This window comes from Oenanthe melanoleuca, chromosome 19, assembly GCF_029582105.1.
Source record: "Oenanthe melanoleuca isolate GR-GAL-2019-014 chromosome 19, OMel1.0, whole genome shotgun sequence".
In the NCBI taxonomy this organism is placed as follows: Eukaryota; Metazoa; Chordata; class Aves; order Passeriformes; family Muscicapidae; genus Oenanthe; species Oenanthe melanoleuca.
The window spans coordinates 2388662-2408583 of NC_079352.1; the positions used below are offsets into that span (position 1 = coordinate 2388662).

At 43.7% G+C, this 19922-nt stretch overlaps 2 protein-coding genes across 3 annotated transcripts in view; both read right to left on the reverse strand.

Moving 5' to 3' along the window:
- Nucleotides 1-3332, reverse strand: part of BRIP1 (BRCA1 interacting helicase 1) — a 46358-nt gene extending 43026 nt beyond the window's left edge. The window contains exons 1-5 of one of the 2 annotated variants that reach the window (XM_056506871.1): nucleotides 3197-3332; nucleotides 2069-2196; nucleotides 1378-1489; nucleotides 829-1020; nucleotides 471-598 (exon numbers count right to left, since the gene is read on the reverse strand). In XM_056506871.1, the coding sequence (XP_056362846.1) occupies nucleotides 471-598; nucleotides 829-1020; nucleotides 1378-1489; nucleotides 2069-2161 (525 nt within the window). In that variant the 5' untranslated portion in view covers nucleotides 2162-2196; nucleotides 3197-3332. The remainder of the gene's footprint in view (nucleotides 1-470; nucleotides 599-828; nucleotides 1021-1377; nucleotides 1490-2068; nucleotides 2197-3196) is intronic. The other variant, XM_056506870.1, reaches the window with a different exon arrangement.
- Nucleotides 3333-3984: 652 nt separating this feature from the next.
- INTS2 (integrator complex subunit 2) lies at nucleotides 3985-18491 on the reverse strand. The gene is made up of 24 exons (XM_056506835.1): nucleotides 18122-18491; nucleotides 17550-17688; nucleotides 16837-16939; nucleotides 16558-16671; nucleotides 16170-16300; nucleotides 15909-16082; nucleotides 15177-15403; nucleotides 14416-14541; nucleotides 13771-13842; nucleotides 13555-13669; nucleotides 12836-12904; nucleotides 12544-12678; nucleotides 12211-12387; nucleotides 11870-11978; nucleotides 11074-11178; nucleotides 10479-10643; nucleotides 10115-10316; nucleotides 9488-9613; nucleotides 8771-8960; nucleotides 7600-7854; nucleotides 6486-6593; nucleotides 5793-5898; nucleotides 5459-5635; nucleotides 3985-5253 (listed from the first exon to the last, which is right to left on the reverse strand). The coding sequence occupies exons 1-24, from the start codon at nucleotides 18412-18414 to the stop codon at nucleotides 5084-5086; spliced, it is 3588 nt and encodes a 1195-aa protein (XP_056362810.1). The 5' UTR covers nucleotides 18415-18491; the 3' UTR covers nucleotides 3985-5083.
- Between the last annotated feature and the right edge of the window lie 1431 nt (nucleotides 18492-19922).

Genomic DNA, 19922 nt, shown 5'->3' on the forward strand with positions numbered 1-19922 from the left:
ATTAACTGGGCAGAGGGATGTGCTCACACTGGCAGTTCTGGTTTTGTTTCAGCTGAGTCTCTTTTAGTAACCGGGCATCAACAGGTTAACCAAATCTAAGCCACACAAAAGTCATTAGGGAAAGCTATAAAGTTTTAATTATAAAAGACTCTGTAGTTATTGCTGAGCTTTTCAGCTTTGCTTTCCCACTGTTACAAAACTTACAGAATTTATAATACCATCACCTGGGAATAGATATTTTGGGGATATTACTTGTTAAAAGGTGAAAGATTTTAGGCAGGGTATAATGAAGAACTTAGTGCAACAATGAACTCCTTTGTAACAAATAAAAAAAAATAAAAAATAAAAATAAAAACCTGTCATCTAAACTGGGATTGTGATATGACTCAGTTATTTCCTACAGCCTCCTCTGTAACATTAAGTGGGATTTTAGAGTTTGAGCTACACCCAGACTATTTCTGTCTGCTCACCTGCTGCTCTGTTTCTAGAGGACGAATCCTTTTCCTGTCTACTTGAAAATCATCCTTCTCACTGTCACGAAGAGATAACTTTTTTTTGGCAGACAGTTTTGAAGCTAGTGTTTCATTTTCCTTACATTCTGTAATTAACAAAATAAAATGGATGTCCATCACTAGGGATGCATTGAATAAGGGAAACATTTTAAATAGTAACTGCTAAAGTACCATAAATGTATATGGTGTAGGAAACAGACATTTCTAGACACATGAACCACTGTGCAGAGCAGAACCATGTCTGCTATTATGATGGTAAAGAAACCATCCCTGCCTTGAAAGCAGCAGAATTTTAGCTGCCTATGGATGAAGTTACCTGTGTTTGTCAGTGGGCTCCCAGTTTTTCTGGAAGTTCCTGTGCCAGGATGACTGGCAGAACAAGGAGCACTGGGAGTCCCACTGGGTGCAGCCTCGCTGCTCTGAGGCTGGGAGTGACACCTGCAGTGACACGGTGGGGACGGCTCTGCCTTCCTGTCCTTGTCACATGATGAGGTGGGCACTGATTTATCTGGGGGACAAAGTCATTAGTCTGTCATTAAAAGCCACTCCAGACTCAACACAAAAGCCAGAGGTGTATAAGAGTGAAGATGAAAGTTCAGGTGAACAAGAACTGCAGTGCACAGAAAGGAAAATCCTCCCTCTTCCCATTCAATCCACACAACAACCCAGCAGGAACCTCTTCCAAAGTGCCAAGAGCCCCATTCCCTTATGGCACCTAAACCCAGCTTAGCATCACTGCTTTATGCTGCCATTAAGGCAAGGGGTGGTGGACCCAGACCTGACACCAAATGGTTAAAAGCTGATGAAAAACAATTAATGATTTTATATTCTGCAATAAATATTGTGCAGTCTCTAAGACACTCACCATACAAAGCCTGCTGCCATGATAATGCAGAACAAAGTAATGCCAAACTTTTGCCACTTCCTGTGGGGCTCTCCAGCAAACAGTGCTGCCTGTTATTCAAACCTTTAACAATCTTTAAGGAGAATAAAAGAAACAGAATTAAAGAAGAGAAAGCAGATGTCTTTAACTAATCTTAGCAATAACATCCTGATGTCCAGCCTAAACTTTCCCTGGCACATCTTAAGGCTGTGCCCTCTTGTCCTGTCGCTGGTTAAAAGTTTTAAAAAATGTTTAAATATAAATCCATTAATTAATTTTGAAAAATTCTCCAAAAAAAAGAGAAAACTTATTGAAATACTATTATATATAATTATTCTGTTTAAACAACGTGTTTTACTAAATCATTTTCCCCCCCTAAAAATTTGAACATTTGTATACAGCTGTTATTACAGCATACATAGATAAATAACCACATAGTTACACCACATGGAACTTCTTTCTTGACATAAATGCTCCCAAATCCAAAACATCCTTCACCATTCCCTACCTATGGTCCAGATACAAGACAGAGAGCACTGAGTGGTTACAACTGAAATTCTCAAGATACTGCAAGCTCTGAATTTAATGTGTCAGCTTTCCAAATGCTGACAGAGATTTTGGAAATTCCAAATATTGGAAAACACAAGCTCTTAGTCTGGCATGTTGTACTCACAGCATTCATCATGGCAAGCTGGGAGGGGTAAGCCTTGCAGGGGAAGAGGATCTTCACCCCCCCAATTGTATATTCTGCCCCATCAGAAGGCATTGCCAGTTTTTGTCCCGTTTACTTCAGGTTGAAAACTACAATTAAAATACAGAATTAATAACTCAATGCTAACAAACAAAGCCTGGAACAAATGCAGCACCAAATAAAAACAGGAAACTGTTAACATGGTAACAGCTGAGGATATGAACAGAACTGGAATAGAGGAATTTATCCCATACATCAGCATTTCAGAATATTAAGCAACCAAAACCAGCCAGTTTTTTAACTCTAGAGATCCATCAGCTTGAACTGCAAGACATCATAATCCCCAAACATACAGCAGTTTGTACATTTTATAACAATGAAAAATAAAACAAGACAGTGACTTTAAAAACGAGATGTTTAAAAACACCTTTCTTCAACAAATAACACAGTAATTAGTCAGGGGAAAAGGAGCATCACCCACTTTAATAGTCTGTGATTATTACCCTGAAGCCAGACAATTTCCCTGTGTTAAAAAGGTGAAATTATTGAACTAAAAACATTGAGGAGGCATAAGCAGCTTTAAGAGACAATATTTTTGAACAACACAGGGGTTTTTTTCCCTCATAGTTTTTCAACACTGACAAAATAAGACAGCAACTTTAAACAGGCTGATTCCCAGGGATAAATTAACTCACTGAGGGATAAATTAACCCACTGACTTGTGTCCTCATATGACTTTTAATAATTAAACAAATACATAAAAAACCACCAATAAATGGCACGATTCAGCTTCACCATCGAGTTTCCCAATAGGAAAAAGCAATTCTAGCAGAAGGAGCTCGCTGACAGGAGTTTATATCCAACCCCTCCTTCCAAAAGGAAAAGCCACCTCACTCCAGGGCTTTACCCAACCCATTGAGGGAGGAGAACTCGCCTAAACGAGCACAGCTCCGAACTAAGCTCGCCCCTGAGGAGGAGGGAGGGCCCTTCGCGGTGTGCCCACATCTCCCTCAGCCACATCTCGATCTGGGCAGAGCTGCTTTGCCTGCCTAGGGCAGGCGGCGCTCAGGAAGCGATGGGGCCGCCCCAGCCCGGCCCCCAGAGCAGCACCTGGCCGTTCACTTCCCCTCTGTGCTCGGCGAGGCGGAGGCGCCAGCGGCCGCTCCCCGCGTCCCTCACGTCCCTCGCGTCCCTCAGGGCCCCGCGTCCCTCACGGCCCCTCAGCGCCTCCGTCCTTCCCGCCGCCGCCGCAGCCAATCAGCTGACAGGAAAGGGCCGCGCGCAGCCAATCAGCGACGCGCACACTGGTATGGTCCCGCCTTCCACCTCAGCCAATCACAGGGCGCGTCCTTGGCTTCCGGGTTGTGCACGTTGCCAGGCAACCGCGCTTTTGGCTCATATAGTTATTATTGGCTTTTATCATTATTAATATGAATATATTTATTGTTAATTGTGATAACTGATAAAAGATCCGTGTTAATCATAGAAGTATTCGGTTTGTATAAACCAGAATACTTAAGTCTAAAATAAAGCAATCTAAATTTTGTTGAATATCGAGACTTTTGTTTCTCATTTATAACATTATATTACCTTGGTTTTGTATTTAGTATGTTTTATAATATTTTATAAGTATTGCATGTTATTACTGGATATCATTACGATATTATTATCATATTATTATTATTATTATTATCATTATCCTTCTTTTAAGCAGAGTGCACAGAAAACACTATGAAAAATGAAGTTTTTGAAAAAAAAGTGTCATTTCTACTACTGCCACACACAAGTCCTGCTCTTGCCAGGTGTCTGTGCCCCAGGTGTTTCCCTCAGGTGAAATTTGGGATAAACCTGGAAAACTTAAAAGCAAAACAGGCAACTCCCTTTGAACTTCAGTCAAACTGTTGTTGTTTTGTTGGTTTTTTTTTTTAATTTAAATACCACTACAGCATATAAAATTACACTTGGAACTGAGGAGAAAAAAAAAATACATACATTTAGATTATTTACATAATTTACATAAAGATGACAAAAATACACTCGGTAGGCAGATGGTGACAGGGGGTGTTGCACAGGAATCCTGGAACACAAACCCAGGGGGGTTCCCACATTTCCACGTGGGAATTCCATCCTCAGACACAAAAGAACCAAATCCATGGTGGAGCAGGAAGGATTTGGCCTTGGAATTGCTTTGGCATGGCTGAACCCTGTCCCTCCTCTCCTTATCCCTCAGCATCCATTTCTTTTTTTGATCTTATCCTGATGACAGCTCAAGATACCTCTACACTCATTTCTTAAAGTCTTTTTTATCTCTTTTTTTAAAGTTAAAACACAAAACCATCTGAGCTGTATTCTTTAAAAAACCCATTTATATGGCTCATTTTTATTATCAGTACTCTTTTTTTTAAAAGAAACTTTTTAGACCAGTTTCAAACTCTCAGTGAAGGCTGGTTCATCTTTAAATTAAGTTCCTGATCTCATGAACTGAAGCTTTGACCAATGGTTTGACACACAAATTTTCTAATTTTCTTAGAACTCAGTGTGACAGTGACAGTTTTTGACACCACTTTGTCAAGTATTCCTTGGAGTCCTTTATTCCAACTTGCTCTGCAAGGCCCTGGATCAGGAAGGAGCTCATTTACCTCGAGCAAAGCACTTCAATCCCCAATTTTTCTCACCCATCATTTTGCTGTTTGCCCAACAAAATAAATATTCATTTTTCAATGTTATAAAACCCTTCCAGGTGTGTTGCTGTGTCACTTCAGGAGCTGAGCAAGCCTGAAAATCAGTTTCCCTGGAAATTATTTACTGATCCCATCAGAAGTTTTCACTGGAAGCAACAAAATCCTGTTGAAGGGATTTTCTTCTCAGCCATGACTGAACTGATGAATGAAAAATGTGGATTCTGCTCCAGCTCCTCATTCCACTTTCACAGCTTTTTCCAAATTTAGGCACCATAAAGAGAGGGAAAGCTACAGGCCAGCTTCCCTGGAGTTTTTTCTAAATTCCACTGACACTCATGTTAATTATTTCAATGATGGTGTTTTCCACACACTGGCACAGCTGAACATCAGGGTCCAGGCTGGCAGTGTCCCTGGAACAGCTTTTGCTGGAGGAATCTTTACAGAGCCCTGAGAAATCGTGTGGCTTCTCCTTCAGCTGCTGGAGACCTAGAACACAAAGCAGGAGAAGCAAAGTGCACCTAAATAAGTGCTGAGATTTGTTATTTCCAGCCATGACACAAATGTAGAGACTGCAAAGCTGAGCCAGCACTATTCCATGCCTCACCCCAGGGTATTTCCAGAGCCAGCAGGACATTCCTGCCTCACTCCCCTGCTCTGACCCCCTGGGCAGCTCCCACGGGCCCTGACTCACGGGTGATGATGGGGTCGAAGTCTCGTGTCTGGGTAGCAACATCAGAGGCACAAACTTGTCCAATCTGGATCAGCAGGGACATGATGTCCTCATAGAGGGGAGGAAAGGCTTGGCAGAAGGACACCAGGCAGGGCAGGGTGGGCATGAAAAACGTGTAACGCTTGGACTGGGTCAGGACTGCCAAGGAGGAGCAAATGCAGAGGTAAAAATAAATGATTATAAAATCCAACCAAGAACTGTTAACTTTCACAATTAGACAGACAAAACTGCATTCAGCCTAGAGAAATGATGCAGGCTCCCACAGCAGGGAGTTTTGGGGGTGCTGGGGTGGTACCTGTGAGCAGGGTCCCCATCACATTGATGGCCAAACGAGCCACACTGAGGGATTTGGGCAGGGCATACTGGATACACAGGTAGGAGAGCAACTGGATGGCAAAGATCTGTCAAAACAGAAAAGCAATGAAGTTACAGGATGTTTTACAACTTCTGTCCAAAGCTCTTCACCACACTCAACAGTAAGGAAATACTCTCTGTTTTACCATGAAGGAAACCTTAACAATAGTTATTGTGATTATTTTTCTGCTGGTATCAAGAAAAATAACCCACACATATTTTACATTAATCAAAGTGTTTCAAAAATCTCCCCCAGACACTATTGCTCCAACATTAATGATGGGCAATAAAGCAACACACAATGTGCAACACAACCCTTGCAGAAGATATTTAGGTCTGATATATTCTAGTTTTAACCTCAGTTGATCAGCAGTAACTTAATACTAGAAAGGATTAAATAAGAGCAACTATAAAGTTAGTTTAATATAAAAACAGGGAATCTTTAGCCCAACAAATTCCAGTTGCCTTCAATGTCAGGCCTTTAATTTAAGGTAAAAGTGCTACAAATATTACCTGAATATCCCAGGCAAGTTAGAACAGGATGTTTTCAGTGCCTGTTTTATTCTCCCCGCTCAGAATATTTCATCAGGGTTAATACCCACAGTGATTCCCCAGTCAGGTGAGTGCACTGTACCTGTTTTTCCAGTTCAGGCTGGGCAATGAGCTCAGGAATGAAATCCAGACAGATGTGCATGGATGGGATCCCAGCCACTGTCAGTGCCAGAAGCTCACAGGGATAACCCTGTGGGATTAAGAAAACACATGTGTCAATATGTCACAGGTGTTTTAAAAAGTCTGCTTCAACTAAGACCTTAAATTACAGTTGGGTTAATGCTTTGTTTCAAAATTAATGTGTTTATAACTCCCTTTGTTCACAGTTTACAGCAGGCCTGTAATGCCAGGGCAACAAGAGGCAGGCTGGATACACACCCAGGTCTGAATCAGCTCTTTATCCTCAACATTCAGTGATTGTTTGCATGGCAGCTCTCTCCCCACTCCCCAAAGGAAAGCAGACTGCAGTGACCTTTTCCTTCTGTGTCTTTCCTGTGCTCCAAATTTCACCATCAGCCCCAACTTGCTCATTTCACAACTGCCCCATAATGACTTTTTTATCACTTAATCAGTTCCAGGTCAAGGCAAATTAACTCCTTGTAAAGAGTCTGCCATCTGCCAAGGAGCAATTTAATATGCATTAAAACCACATTTATAGTTTTTAATTGCTGATCTTTCCCCTCTTTTTTTTTTTTTTTTTAAGGTGCTGAGCTGCTTTTGCAGGGCCAACCTTTGTCCTATCCACTCTAAAGAGATAAACTGTGCCCTAACAACAAGGAAAGATAAGGAGATGTTTATATTTGAAGCCAAATTAATTTTGAATAATGACAATATTAATTTAAAACCATGGCAAGAAAAAAGTAACCCACAGAAGATGTGGAACAAGTAATTACAGGATGATTAGGGCAGCTTCCCTTGGCCTAGATACCCAAACTGGAAAGGCAGAGGCACAGAGGAGGGGTTTAATGATGAGAACAGGCAGAGCTTGGGTGCTGCCTTCTCACCACAACCAGGACACCAAGCACTGAAACAGGGAGGAAGTGTGAGCCCTGCAAACTGGGGGACAGGAAGGAGAGAAGTGGGTTTTTACCATCCCTGAAGAACATCCAGCAGCCCCTGAGCCCTGCCCCTGGCTCACAGCCAGGTCCACAGCCCTCCCCCTGCAAACCAGAGCAGAGCCCTGGCGTGCAGCAGACCTGGAAATGCACCAGTTTGACGATGTTGGGGTCAGCAATGTACATCTGGTGCAGCAGGCAGCAGATCAGGCACTGCACCTCCCGCAGGTTGCACAGCAAACTCTGCTCCTCCTCCTCCTCCTGCTGCTCCTCCTCCGCCCCCTGCGGGCTCGGGGGGCTCTGCACATCCCTCAGCAATTCAGAACTGCTGCTCTGGCCCTTCTCTTCCTCTGTAGGCAAGCAGATCTCCAGGAGGATCTGCACAGCAGCACTGTCCTGGGGAGAAAAGCCACAGGAGATGTTTAAAAACCCCCAGTGAACTAAAACAAATCAAACACAAAATAAGGACAATTTAAGAAATGGAAGATTGCAATGGAATTAGGATTTCTACCTATAGATTTAAGTACAGAATGAAAATGACTCAGCTCAAGAATCATAAATCCTGTAGAAAATTTAAAAAACTTCAACACTTTATCTCAATCAAGATGCAAAGAAAAAAAAGGCTAAATCTAACAAAATATCATAATCACAGATGAAAAGAGTAAATTCAGTGGAATCTCATATTGGTTCAAAATAAATATCTATTGGTCCCTTAAAGCATCCAGAGCAGCTAAAATATGCACAGGGCCATGTAAATCACAGTATTCATCACCCTGCTCATTTAAATATAAAACTTCCTATTAACTCAAAAATCATATCATAATGGGAACTCCCTATGTGACATTTTTCCAGACAGAGGAATGAAGAGATGTCTGTGGAACAGGATTACTCAAGAATTTCCATGATGTCAAGCTAAGGAAGTGAACCATCCTTCAGCCTCCCACCTTCCAGTGCTGGCTGCTTCTCTGAAACACCTTTCAGATGATCAGGCATGGGTCTGTCACATTTACTGATGTTTTACTGCTCCAAATCCAGACTCAGGAACAGCCTCTGCATCACACAAGCATCAAAGCAAAAGGGCTGTTCTGACAGAACAAGCACTATCAAAGCAGTACATCAGCACAAAGCCTCAGACTAGAAAAAGAAAGTATTTAACCACCTGAATACAGAAGCAGCTTTCTTTTCCATGGTAACAGAAGCTGGTAAAAAAAAAAGAATTTAAAAGACCTCACTTTTTAATTTCCTGTGTCTGCACTTCTCTTTCATCATTGTTTTTCCTCACATCATGGAATATTCATTTCTTCCCTCTTACCTGAGCAGCAAGCAAAGCATTTTTTAACTCTTCCCTTGTAACTTCTGGGGCCTCTGGGCCCATTGCATTGTTCTGGGATGGCCTGATGTCCTGCTCTGCTGTTTCCTTCAGGTGAGCATTAAGGTAAGCTTTGGAAGCAAGAAGATATCCATTCAACATGTGCAAAATGATATCCATCAGAGGAGGACTCCTGAGATGGGAACAGTAAAACAAAGACATTTCAGTAACATGAACAAACTGAAAGCATTCCCAAAGGCTGGAGCACCACAGCATCTCCTCTGGCATTGCTGACATCTGGAGGAACCAATTTCCAAGTACTGCAAAGATTCCCCTGGGAAATGGAGCAAACCTGCCTCTGTCACATCCATCAGCAGCACCTACTGGCAGAAACTGGTGCCCAAAAGGATGGAATAACCTACAGGCCAAACCTCAGGCACCACCACGTGGCAGCAGCCATTTCCAACAGGCTGCACAAATTCCCACATCCAAATCCAAAATGGATGAGCCATGTGCAAATCCCAAAGTTTTCAAAGCACAGTTGGACAGGATGAAATGCTGCAACAGCAGGCACAGCTCCACAGACCTCAGGCCAAGCTTCAAACAACACAGATGCAACTGTGATTTGAGGAGATGTTCTGAAGTGCTGAAAGCTTTTAGAAGTTTTCTGCTGGACACCTTTATGTTAAGCACTGACTGTGCAGCAGCACAGACACTCACCTGTGAACTCTCTGATCACACCTCAGCACAATCAGGGGATCAATCATCAGATCATTCTGGGTGTATTTCTGCTGGCGCACGATTTTTGCTGAGGGCTGCAGGGCATTAACAGTCATCACCCACAACCTAAAATGAGAATATTTTAATGATTTTTAAAATAGAAAATTTATAAAAGGGTTTCCCTAAGCAGCCATGTTTTTCTAGGTCTATCAAGTAGCAAAAACCCCATTTGCAGCCCTTGAAGTCAAACAAGGTGCAGTTAATTTACAGTCCCTGGACTTCCAGCAGTTTTCACTGACATAGATTATCCACTTCATAAAAAAGACATTTTCTGACCAAAGTGAGTTCCAGTTCCATCAGTAATTCATCACAAACAATGGACACTATAAAACCATACTCTGTATTTTAAAATGAAGACTTCCTTTCCCCTGAGAATGAGAACCACCTTCCTTTTAAATGCAAAAGTTCAAAATGTCAACAAACTTAAAAAAATGCAGCTCCTCACATTCTATTCAGTCACAGCCTCCAATCTCCCAGATAAACGCATTGTGTGACTATTTCTTAAAGAAAAAGTGGCCTCCCACCTATGTGCACCAAGAAACCAAACAGTATTTTGAGCCTTGATACCTTCTGGGCATGACAGTGTTCAGAACCATCCAGAGTTTATTGACAGCCTGCAGGATCCCCCGTGGGACTCCAGCTTCCAGCAAGAGATTCATGTTCGAGGTCAACACTTCTGCATAGGGGATCAATTCTCCAGCTGAGAGAAGGGTCAAATGTTCCAGGATCTGCATCAGCTGGGTGTGATTTCCAGGCAGCATGGAAAAGGCTGTAAAACAGAAACAACAAACAGAAACATCAACAAACAGAAGCATCTTGGTAGAAATGGACTTCTGACATTTGAAGCATTTTGGTTATACAAATGCAGTATAATCACACACTTCCAAATCTACTATATTCAAACCAATTTGGGAAGAATGAAGTTCTTTACCTTCCTGGAGCTGTTTGGGGGAGTGGTTCTTGGCCATGTTGGTGAGGAGCATCCTCCTGAGCAGGGCGTCGGTGCCGGTGATCTGCTCCTCGCAGATCCAGTCGTCCACGATGCACAGGTGGGGGTAGTTGGTGGCCAGGAGCCTTAGCAGGGCAGAGTGCAACCCTTGGGGACATCAGGGACATCCACAGCTCAGATCTGAGCAGCTGCCACTATCAGCTGAACACATCTATGCCTTTTATTTCAGCCCCTGAGCTGAATCTCTGCCCAGCAGCTCAGTGAGGTGCATGTTCACAGCCTGACACTCCAACTCCAACAGAGAGCAAAAGTTACTCCTGGGAAAGTAACTCCTAAACTCAGCCTGGAATATTCAACATTCCCAGATAATTCCTACCCTAAAACCTGCCCTAGGGAGGTAAGACCTACTCTAAAAGGAACTGCTTTCCTCACACTTTCATTTTGACTCTTCAAACATCTCTGACAGATTTTCAAAGCAAGAAAAAGGAAAGCAAGCCACGAAAAAAGCAACAGCCACTGAGCTGAGAACACTCAGCCTTCCTTCTCATGCACTTTAGACCTCCAGACACGTGTTTACCTCCCAGTTCCTGCTGCAGCCCCTGTGCCTGGCGGATGAGGTACTTGATTGGAATCTGATCCATCAGTGCTGAGGAGTAGGACTTGGGCTTTCTCTGCATTGCAGCTACAAGGGAACAGGACAAGAAACCACATGTAGCAGTCACAGCTAAAAACAAGTATTTCTCCAACTGGATCAATAAGGAAAATGTAAAGCACTTGTCTCTGTATTAGCCTGGCAAAATCAAGAAAATATCAAATATCTGGAATTAGTTTTAGAGTACCTCAGACTTCCTTGAATAACACAAAAAAAAAAGACTGAAGAATATTGGAAGTTTTGTACCTTAAAAAGGGCTGGTAAAACCACACCAGATATAAACACTGAATTTTCACTGAAGTTTAATTTTACAACAGTCCTTTAGAACTGATTTAAAGTCTTCATATCAAAGGTAAAAATGGGATCATTAATTATTTCCAACTATAAAATTGCCAACTCAAAAAAAAGTGTGTGCAAGTTTGATGACATGTGAACAAATGAAGATCTCAAATAATTCTGAAGTCTTTGTTAATTGCTGTCACATTAATTAGATGCTCATTTCTTGTAACTTAGCTTGGAGCTCTTTTAATCTTCAAAACAAACTACTCTACCAGAGAGTTTTAGCAGGAACTTTATGTCCTGAATCTCTACAGCAATGTTTTATTCAATCCAAACTTCTAAAAGTTTTATGCTGTGCTTAAATCTGACAGAAGCATGAATTTTTCTCCTCTTTACACCTAATTTCCAGTTAATCTGCTCCCCCTGATGCTCTCACATTTACCTAGAATCTTTGTGTTGGCCAGCAGTGCCTCTTCATAGGACAGGACATAGTAGAGGACGAGCAGCTGTGTGGTGATGCTGAAGCGCTGCGTGGGACGAGTATTTTCTCCCTGCACATAAAACCACACACAAAGGTCAGGTTGAATTCTTTATTCTTGGTAAAAAATTTGGATTTACCCACAAATATAAGTATCTGAGCAATAAGATTCACTTCAAAATATGACTGTCACTGTAGCAGGAGGGAGCTTACAGGCAGTGAAAACAAAAAGTGAAGCAACACAAATACAAAACCCTGAACCACGTCCACATAAAGTACAAGAAAGATCCAAACAAGATGATTACCCCAGAGAGTCCTTGGAAAACATTGAGGATCTCCTGTTCTGTGACAGGCTGGTTGGTGGCCTCTGGGTTGGATTTAGATGCAGGAGTGAGGATGGAGTTAATGTAGACATCAATGAGGGGAAGCAGCTGGGGGTGCAGTGGGGTGGTGGTTTCACAGAGCTGCCGATAGATCCAGTCCTGCAACACAACATCCTGACTTAAAACACAGCTCCTTTGCAAATTACATGGTAGGAAGGTACAAGACTCATCAAGAATTCTGCTCCTGTAAGTCAACCAGCCTAAAAGCCTCATCAGCATTCAGAATTACAAACAGAAATAAAACAAAGGAGGTACCTTAATGGACACTTTGTGCTTGGTGAAGGAACGACTCTTCAGGAGCTGGTAAATGCAGTGGATGGGTAAAAAGCCAGTGATGTTGGCACTGAGGCTGCCTGTCACAGGCACACGGACTGCATGGGCTGTGACCACCTGAGGGAAGAGACAACAAACAGAAAAACACCCCTCAGCACAAGGCACAGGGTCACACAGCCACACCCTGACTGGCACCTCCTTATTTTTGGGGAATACCCCAAAGAGAAAGGAAAAGGCAAAGGGGGAATAAAACAAATCTCCAGGTTGAAAATACCTGTTCAGTGAAAATCTCCTGTGTGAAGATTGTCTTCATTCTGCTGAGTGAGCTGGGCTTAATAACAATCTGAAATTCAGAAGAAAGGACTTAGAATTGCAAGTTCTATCTTTCTTATAACTAAGGACTGCAAATTTATTATAAACAGTTAACTTCTAGAAAACTTTTTAAAACTTGTCTGTTTTCCTGGTATCCCAGTCACATCTGTATCAAATGTCAAACAGAAACATTTTCCAATGTCAAAGTTCTTCACCCCATGTCTTCCTTGTCCTAAAAACTCCCTCCCCAGCTTTTACATCTGGTGAGACACTTTCATGAGAGTGAATTGTTGGCAAATCTCCTTTGACAATTTAAGTGAAATTAATTTTTACATATATAGATACTTCTTTTAACTATTTTAAACATAAACTCTGCAGCTCAATTTGGAAACTACTTCAGTTAGTTCTAAAAAGTTAATTTCTTGGAAATAATGATTTCAACAGGGCAGCAGTTTTTAGAGATACTTTTATAATCAAGTTCCTCTGTATCAAGAGCTATGCACATTTTAATGTTCTTCCAGATAAATTATTAACTCATTTTTCAGGTTATATTTATTTTAGATTTAGTAAAAATAAAGTTTTTTATAGCAAAAGTAAAGTAAATACCAAGGTACCAAAACTCAATAAAAAAAGCTGATTTTAATAGACAAATGCACAGGCTAGAAATAGTTTAAGATTGACCTTCATTCCCAAGGTGGAGCAGACCAAATCAATGATGGCACTGAGCTGGTTGCTGTGGAAATACATGGCTACCAAGAGCAGCATCTCTCCAAAGGAAGCAGACACACCAGAAATGCTGATGAGAACAAAGAGGAAGAAACACAGGACATAAGTAAATGAAATATAAATAAATGTGAGATTCCTGGAATCATTAAAAGAAATCCAGCCTGCTCTCACCTTTCAAAGTAGGCTTCTTCCTTTATCATCCAACTGAGCCACATCACCATGAGCTGCTCCTGTTCTGGGGTGCTGCACAGAGAAAATCCAGAATAGATCCTTTCCCAGAAAACCAGTGCTAGTTTTACTGTCACTTGCAGAAAAGCCAGTATTTGAGAATCTTACACCAGGAGACTTTTTGCCACTTTACTTTTACTTTTTGCCACTTTTACTTTTTGCTTCACTTCAGCATCCAGCTGCTGATAAGCAGTGATATTTGGCACAAAGGTCACGCCAACTGTCAGGTAACTTCCTTTCTGGAATGCACCCAACAGAAAGCTACACCCCTGAATTATTTGCACTGCTTTTCTCTAAGGAATTTAGCCATGAACTTGTTCCATGAAAAAATGAATTAGTCAGGCCTATTTCAGTCTTCATAAAACCACTCACACTAAGTTCATGGTAATGCTCACCTCTCAAAAGACTTGCTATAAAACAGGAGTGAAATATCCATTCACTAACCACAGAGTGAGACAAATCCCTTCCACCAACATACAGAGATTTTATAAAGAATTAGGGGAAAAAATAACTCTGCAGCTGTGGAAAGGGCATTGCCTTAATGGGGCTAAAACAGATGTTGCAAAGCTCCTCCTGCACTGAGAGTACCTGACCAGGGTGGAGAAGGCCAGCAGCATGCAGAAGGACAGCGACACGAAGCGCACGCCGGCCGGGGTTGCGGGAGGGCGGCTCGTCATCAGCTGCAGCAGCTGCTCAGCCTCCTCATCCGTGGGCCTGAGCAGGACACAGAACAAAACAAAGCTGGGCATTCAACAGGGAACACATTTCCAGTCTCTCACAATGGTTAAAGATTGAATTTTCCCTGTTATTCAATCTATCAAGGTGGTAATTTGCTCTGAATTTAAAGGCATAAAAATCTCTGTTAAGAGACAACAGTGAGAAAACTTCCCCGTTATTTTAAGAATTTCAGCATAAAATTTATCTTTTTAACAACAATGCAGAAGGCAAACATCTTTAGCTTTACATATAAGAACTGTGAAAATGGAGTTGAATCGGATGTCATGTTTATGTCTTTCTGCTCCATTTGCCCCCAACAATGTGGTTAATAGCAGCATTTGATTATCTTGCCTTTTAGTACAAACTACTTAAATTAAAAGTAACAATGCATATAGATGTTACATTAGCACTCTCTAAAGAGTGAAAGCAAAGGAATAGAAATTCAAAATCCATACAATGTTGCTAGAAAATAGCTGATATACTCCACACTGCTCCAACCACGTGGGTTTAGAGTTCTCTTAACAAGTCTGCAGAAGTGATTTTGAAATTGCTGAGTCCTGCCACAGGTTTTGAGGACACAGTGGCATTCAGACAGAAGTGCCCAAAGCCCAGAGTATGAGAAGGCTCCTTACTTGAGGCCAGCAATGCCCATGAGGGCGCAGTAGAGGCGCAGCAGGGCGCTGGCCTTCACCACGTGCTCCTCCTTCAGCCCCGAGTACACCGACACGTTGGGCTCCGTGTCGGCCTCCGCCTCCTCCACAATGTGCGTGCTGCGCACCGTGGGCAGGATCCCCATCAGCTCCAGCAGCAGCTGCCTCCTCATTTGCCACAGCACAGAGCTGATGTTATCTCTCTTCCTCTGTGGAAGAGGTTAAAAGATGAGAACAATGTCAAATTCAGCCCACTGGGCAACGTATTATATAAGAGTTTCTGCAGTCAAAGGAAGAGGGTTATTTTTTAAAATTCAGTTTTCAGTTTCAAGCTCTAACTAAGTCACCTAAGCAAGTCAAGATGCATCTTCCCATTGTGAACACTGATGCATCTTCCTACTGTGAACACTGATACATCTTCCCACCGTGAACACTGAGGACGAACATATTTATCAGGTAAATATTACAAATGTATAATTTCCTGGTTTCTATGCCTAAAAACCTCTCAGGAGAACAACCAAATAGCTGCTGCCTTCAGGGACATTATTTATAGACCTGAGAGCCCCAGAAGAAGAGGTTGCCTTGTAAAGGTGCCTCCAAGAAGTGCAATAGGCTTTATGTGCATTCACACAAATGTGCAGCACACACCCAGAAGAGTTACAGAAAGCTACAAGAATATTTTTTTAAAAGCAGAACCTCCAAAGCTTTTCCTACCTGTTGGCCATTTCGGATGAAAGTTCCAAACCACGTGCGAACCTTTGCATTTGTTCCAAGCAGCAAACCACTCACAAAACACACCAGGTCACTGACTCCATCATCTGAGGATTCGTTCTTGGTGTGATCCAAGGTCAAAGCCACACCGAGACCCGGCAGGTGACACTCTTCCACCTGGATAAAACACTCAGGATCAGACATCTTTGTTTGTGTTTGAAGCCTCAGGAAGGTTCTCAGTGATGATTCTCATGTCAGACTCACCACCATGCCCCGCACCCTCAGGGCTTGGGAAGGGTTCATCTTGCACAGGTGCCGGAGAGCTTCGGTTCTGCGCCGGCCGCCGACGCTCTCCTCGTCCTGCCGCTCGCCGTTCTTAATCAAACCTCTGCACACTAGAGATCCAACAGCAGCTCTCAGCAAACCTGCCCTTCCCAATGAAATCATCATGGCTCAATGGAAGGGACAAGAACTGTCAGCAGGGATAGGGGAGGTTCTCAGCCCAGCCATTCCCTGCCCAATCAGCCTTTGTGACAGTGACCTAGAGATGAAAAGCTGTGGCACACAGCTGAGCCCAGCACCAGCAGTTCAAACCTGTACAACTCATGGTTTAGAAATCATTTCAAAAGCTGGAGAAGAAGCTGTAACTCACCCTCATTGAAGCTGTCAGGGACATTGGCCACCAGAAGGCAAAGGAACCAGGCTCCATTCTTAACATGCAGCAGAGCTTCGGCCACATCCACTATTGGCAACAGTGATGGCAGCTCTGCATGGAAAGATGGTGTTGAAAGTCACAATGTTTCACTGGGAAACAAAAACCCTGTTTCCAAGAGCTTGGATTAATCTTATATCTGTAACAACAGCTCCCAAAGTTGTTCTGTTACGTTTGGGAGAGGTCAGAAAACACCATAAATACAGGAGCACCACACACCTGCTTGCAAAATGCAGAGAACATCTGCTGCCTCCTCCAGGTAAACAGGACTCTCAAAAAGCTCAGAAGATTTGAGGAAAAACTCACCATTTGATTCTGACACCTGAAAAACATTTATCATCAGTGAGCAGGTTTTATCAAGCAATTTGTCTAAATCTGCTTTAATTCAACGTGTTTAATAGATTAAAAACTGCCAAAAACATAAAGCTATCAACATAGAACAAGCAGGAAAAATTTGTAGAATAAGAACTATTTACTACTGGAAATACTTTAACACAGATGATATCACTGCTTCTTTTCAGAAGAAAAATAGCTCACTGACATTCTAAGTTTATACAAGCAAAATAATATGTTTGGTGAACAAGGAAGTGGGGGAAGAGAAATATGATGGCTAATATCACACTGCAATAGAAGCAAAAAATGGATGGAGAAAAGTCATCACTTCATTTCCAAATTATTTCTGCACTGATAGATCACCAAATCACATTATGTTTGAGTACAGGATATTATAAAATCTCTATAACATCAGCAAATACTTTCTTTAGGAAGTCACAAAGAGTTTAAGCACAACTGTTCATCAGACTGAGATTCTGAATAATGATAAAGCAGGTAAGAACTGAAGAAGAGTGCTCACACCAACAGCAGCACCAGAAACAGAACCAGTGCAGAGGGCAACCTAAAACCCACAAATATCCACTTATGAGGAATTTCACCTTGTTCATAATGGCCAGTAACTCACTGAGCACCAGCCGCAGCCGCCGAGGAGAGTCACTGTGCTCAAACTCCAGCGTCAGCCCGTGCTGCAGCTGTGACACCAAGATGCTTTCTCCACTGCCACCTCCCAGCTTGTGCCTGGCACACAATTCAAAACAAGTATTAAAGGTTCCTGCAAAGACACATGCTTCTGGTTAAAGGAAGGCAGCGGCTCTCTAGGGATCTCCTCTACACTGCCACAGATCTGCAAAGACTGCTGTGATTGCAGTGCAAGAAAGTTAATTCAGTGCATTATCCAAATTTCGAAGTGTTTCTATTGCCCAGCAGCACAAACAGTGAGGAAAGCGCATCCACCTGAGCTGTGCCTTCATCCCAGAGCCATCCCAGCCCTTCCCAGTGCATCCCACACCCTCCGCCCAGCTCGGGGGAACAGACCCGCAGGACACACAAACACAAACACAGCCCAGGGCTTTCCTGCGAGATCAGCAAGGGACACGAACGGCCGGGGCTTTAAACAGCTGCAACAACTGGAACAGCTGGAAAAGCCACAGATCTCCGCTCTCTGCGTTACCGGAGCTGCTGCTCCTTGCTGGCGTCCTGCTCCAGCGCGTGGAAATCCACGGACAGCAGCGCCACGATGGAGTTCACGGCCTCGACCCCCGAGAGCAGCCGCAGGATCAGCTTCTTGTCCTGCGCCCAGCTCTGGCTCTGGTCGGCGGGCGCGCACAGCGCCATGCGCACGAGGCAGGGCAGCAGCAGCCGCAGCTCGGGGTCGCTCAGCGCGGCCAGGCGCACCACGTCCACCTTCTGCATGGCCTCGAAGGCGTAGGGGCTGACGAACTGCAGCGCCGAGCACTCGGACATGGCGGCAGCAGCGGCTCCCTCACGGCCCCGCGCCCACCCGCCGCCGCCGCCGCCACTACCGGGGGAAGCGGGAAGTGACGTCACGGCGGGAGGGGCCGAGGGGCGGGAAAGGCTGAGGGGCAGAAAGGGAGAGGCGGGAAAAGCTGAGGGGCACCGCCCTGCCCGCCCCCTCAATAAACCCACACCACAATCAAGGCTTCATTAATAATTTATTCCATTTGAATTTTTTTGTTTTTTTTTTTAAAAAGTATAAACCTTTTTTTTTTTCTTCATTTCCTCGATCACAATTTGTACAACTCAGTGTTTATGGCATTCGGCAGAAATAGTGTTTGTTCTTTAAATCTTTTTTTATTTCTGTGTTTTGTCACGATAAATACGACGGTGGCTCGGCTGAGGGCACATGGCGGTGGCTGGGCGAGGCTCCCCAGCACATCCAGCCGCGCCAGAGGGTGTGGGAGCGGCTCCCTGACTGTCCAGCTGTGCCAGAGCGGCGGTGGAGCAGCTCCTTGGTGTGTCCAGCCGGGGTGTTGGAATGGTTGGAATGCCTTCCCAGTACATCCAGCCATGCCAGCAGGGTGTCGGAGCAGCTCCATGGTGGGATGTTGATGTTGGAGTGGCTGCCTGGTGTGTCCAGCCAGGGTGTTGGAATGGCTGCCCACTGTGTCCAGCCATGCCAGAGGGGCGTTGGAGCAGCTCCGCGCTGTGTCCAGCCGTGACAAACGGGTGGTGGAGCAGCTCCGCGCTGTGTCCAGCCATGACAGATGGGTGGTGGAGCAGCTCCACGCTTTGTCCAGCTGTGCCGGAGAGACACTGGAGCAGCTCCGCGCTGTGTCCAGCCGTGCTGGAGGGGTGTTGCAGTAGCTCCGCGCTGTGTCCAGCCATGACAGACAGGTGTTAGAGCAGCTCCATGCTGTGTCCAGCTGTGCTGGAGAGACGCTGGAGCAGCTCCATGCTGAGTCCAGCTGTGACAGACGGGTGGTGGAGCAGCTCCATGCTGAGTCCAGCTGTGACAGAGGCGGTGGAGCAGCTCCGTGCTGTGTCCCAGCTGTTCTGTGTCCACTCACCAGGCCACAGGCTGTGCCATCCCAAGCCAGCACTCAGCAAGGTCCTCATGTCCAGTTGACTCAGAAAAACCTAAAGCTCGATGAGTAGCATCCTGAAAAAGTGACCCTGAGGATTGTGGTAGGTCCCAAATCCAGTTTTACTGTAAATTAAGGTTTACTCCACTGAAAATAAAAAGTACACCCACAAATAATAATAAAAAAACCCTTAAGTATGAAGCATAGTCCTGGGCCCTTTACTTAAAAAATTTTAAAAATCCAAAAGAAAATAATAAACAAAACCACCTTCCCAGCTGGAGGTTGTGAGACAGTAACGTTGTACAATGTCACCCCGTGAATGATTTCTCCAGAGAAACCCAGATGAAAACAAGGTTGATGCAGTATTACTATCCCAACAGACTGATATGTGGTGCCATACTGTTGTGCAGCAAATTATATGGTGCAATA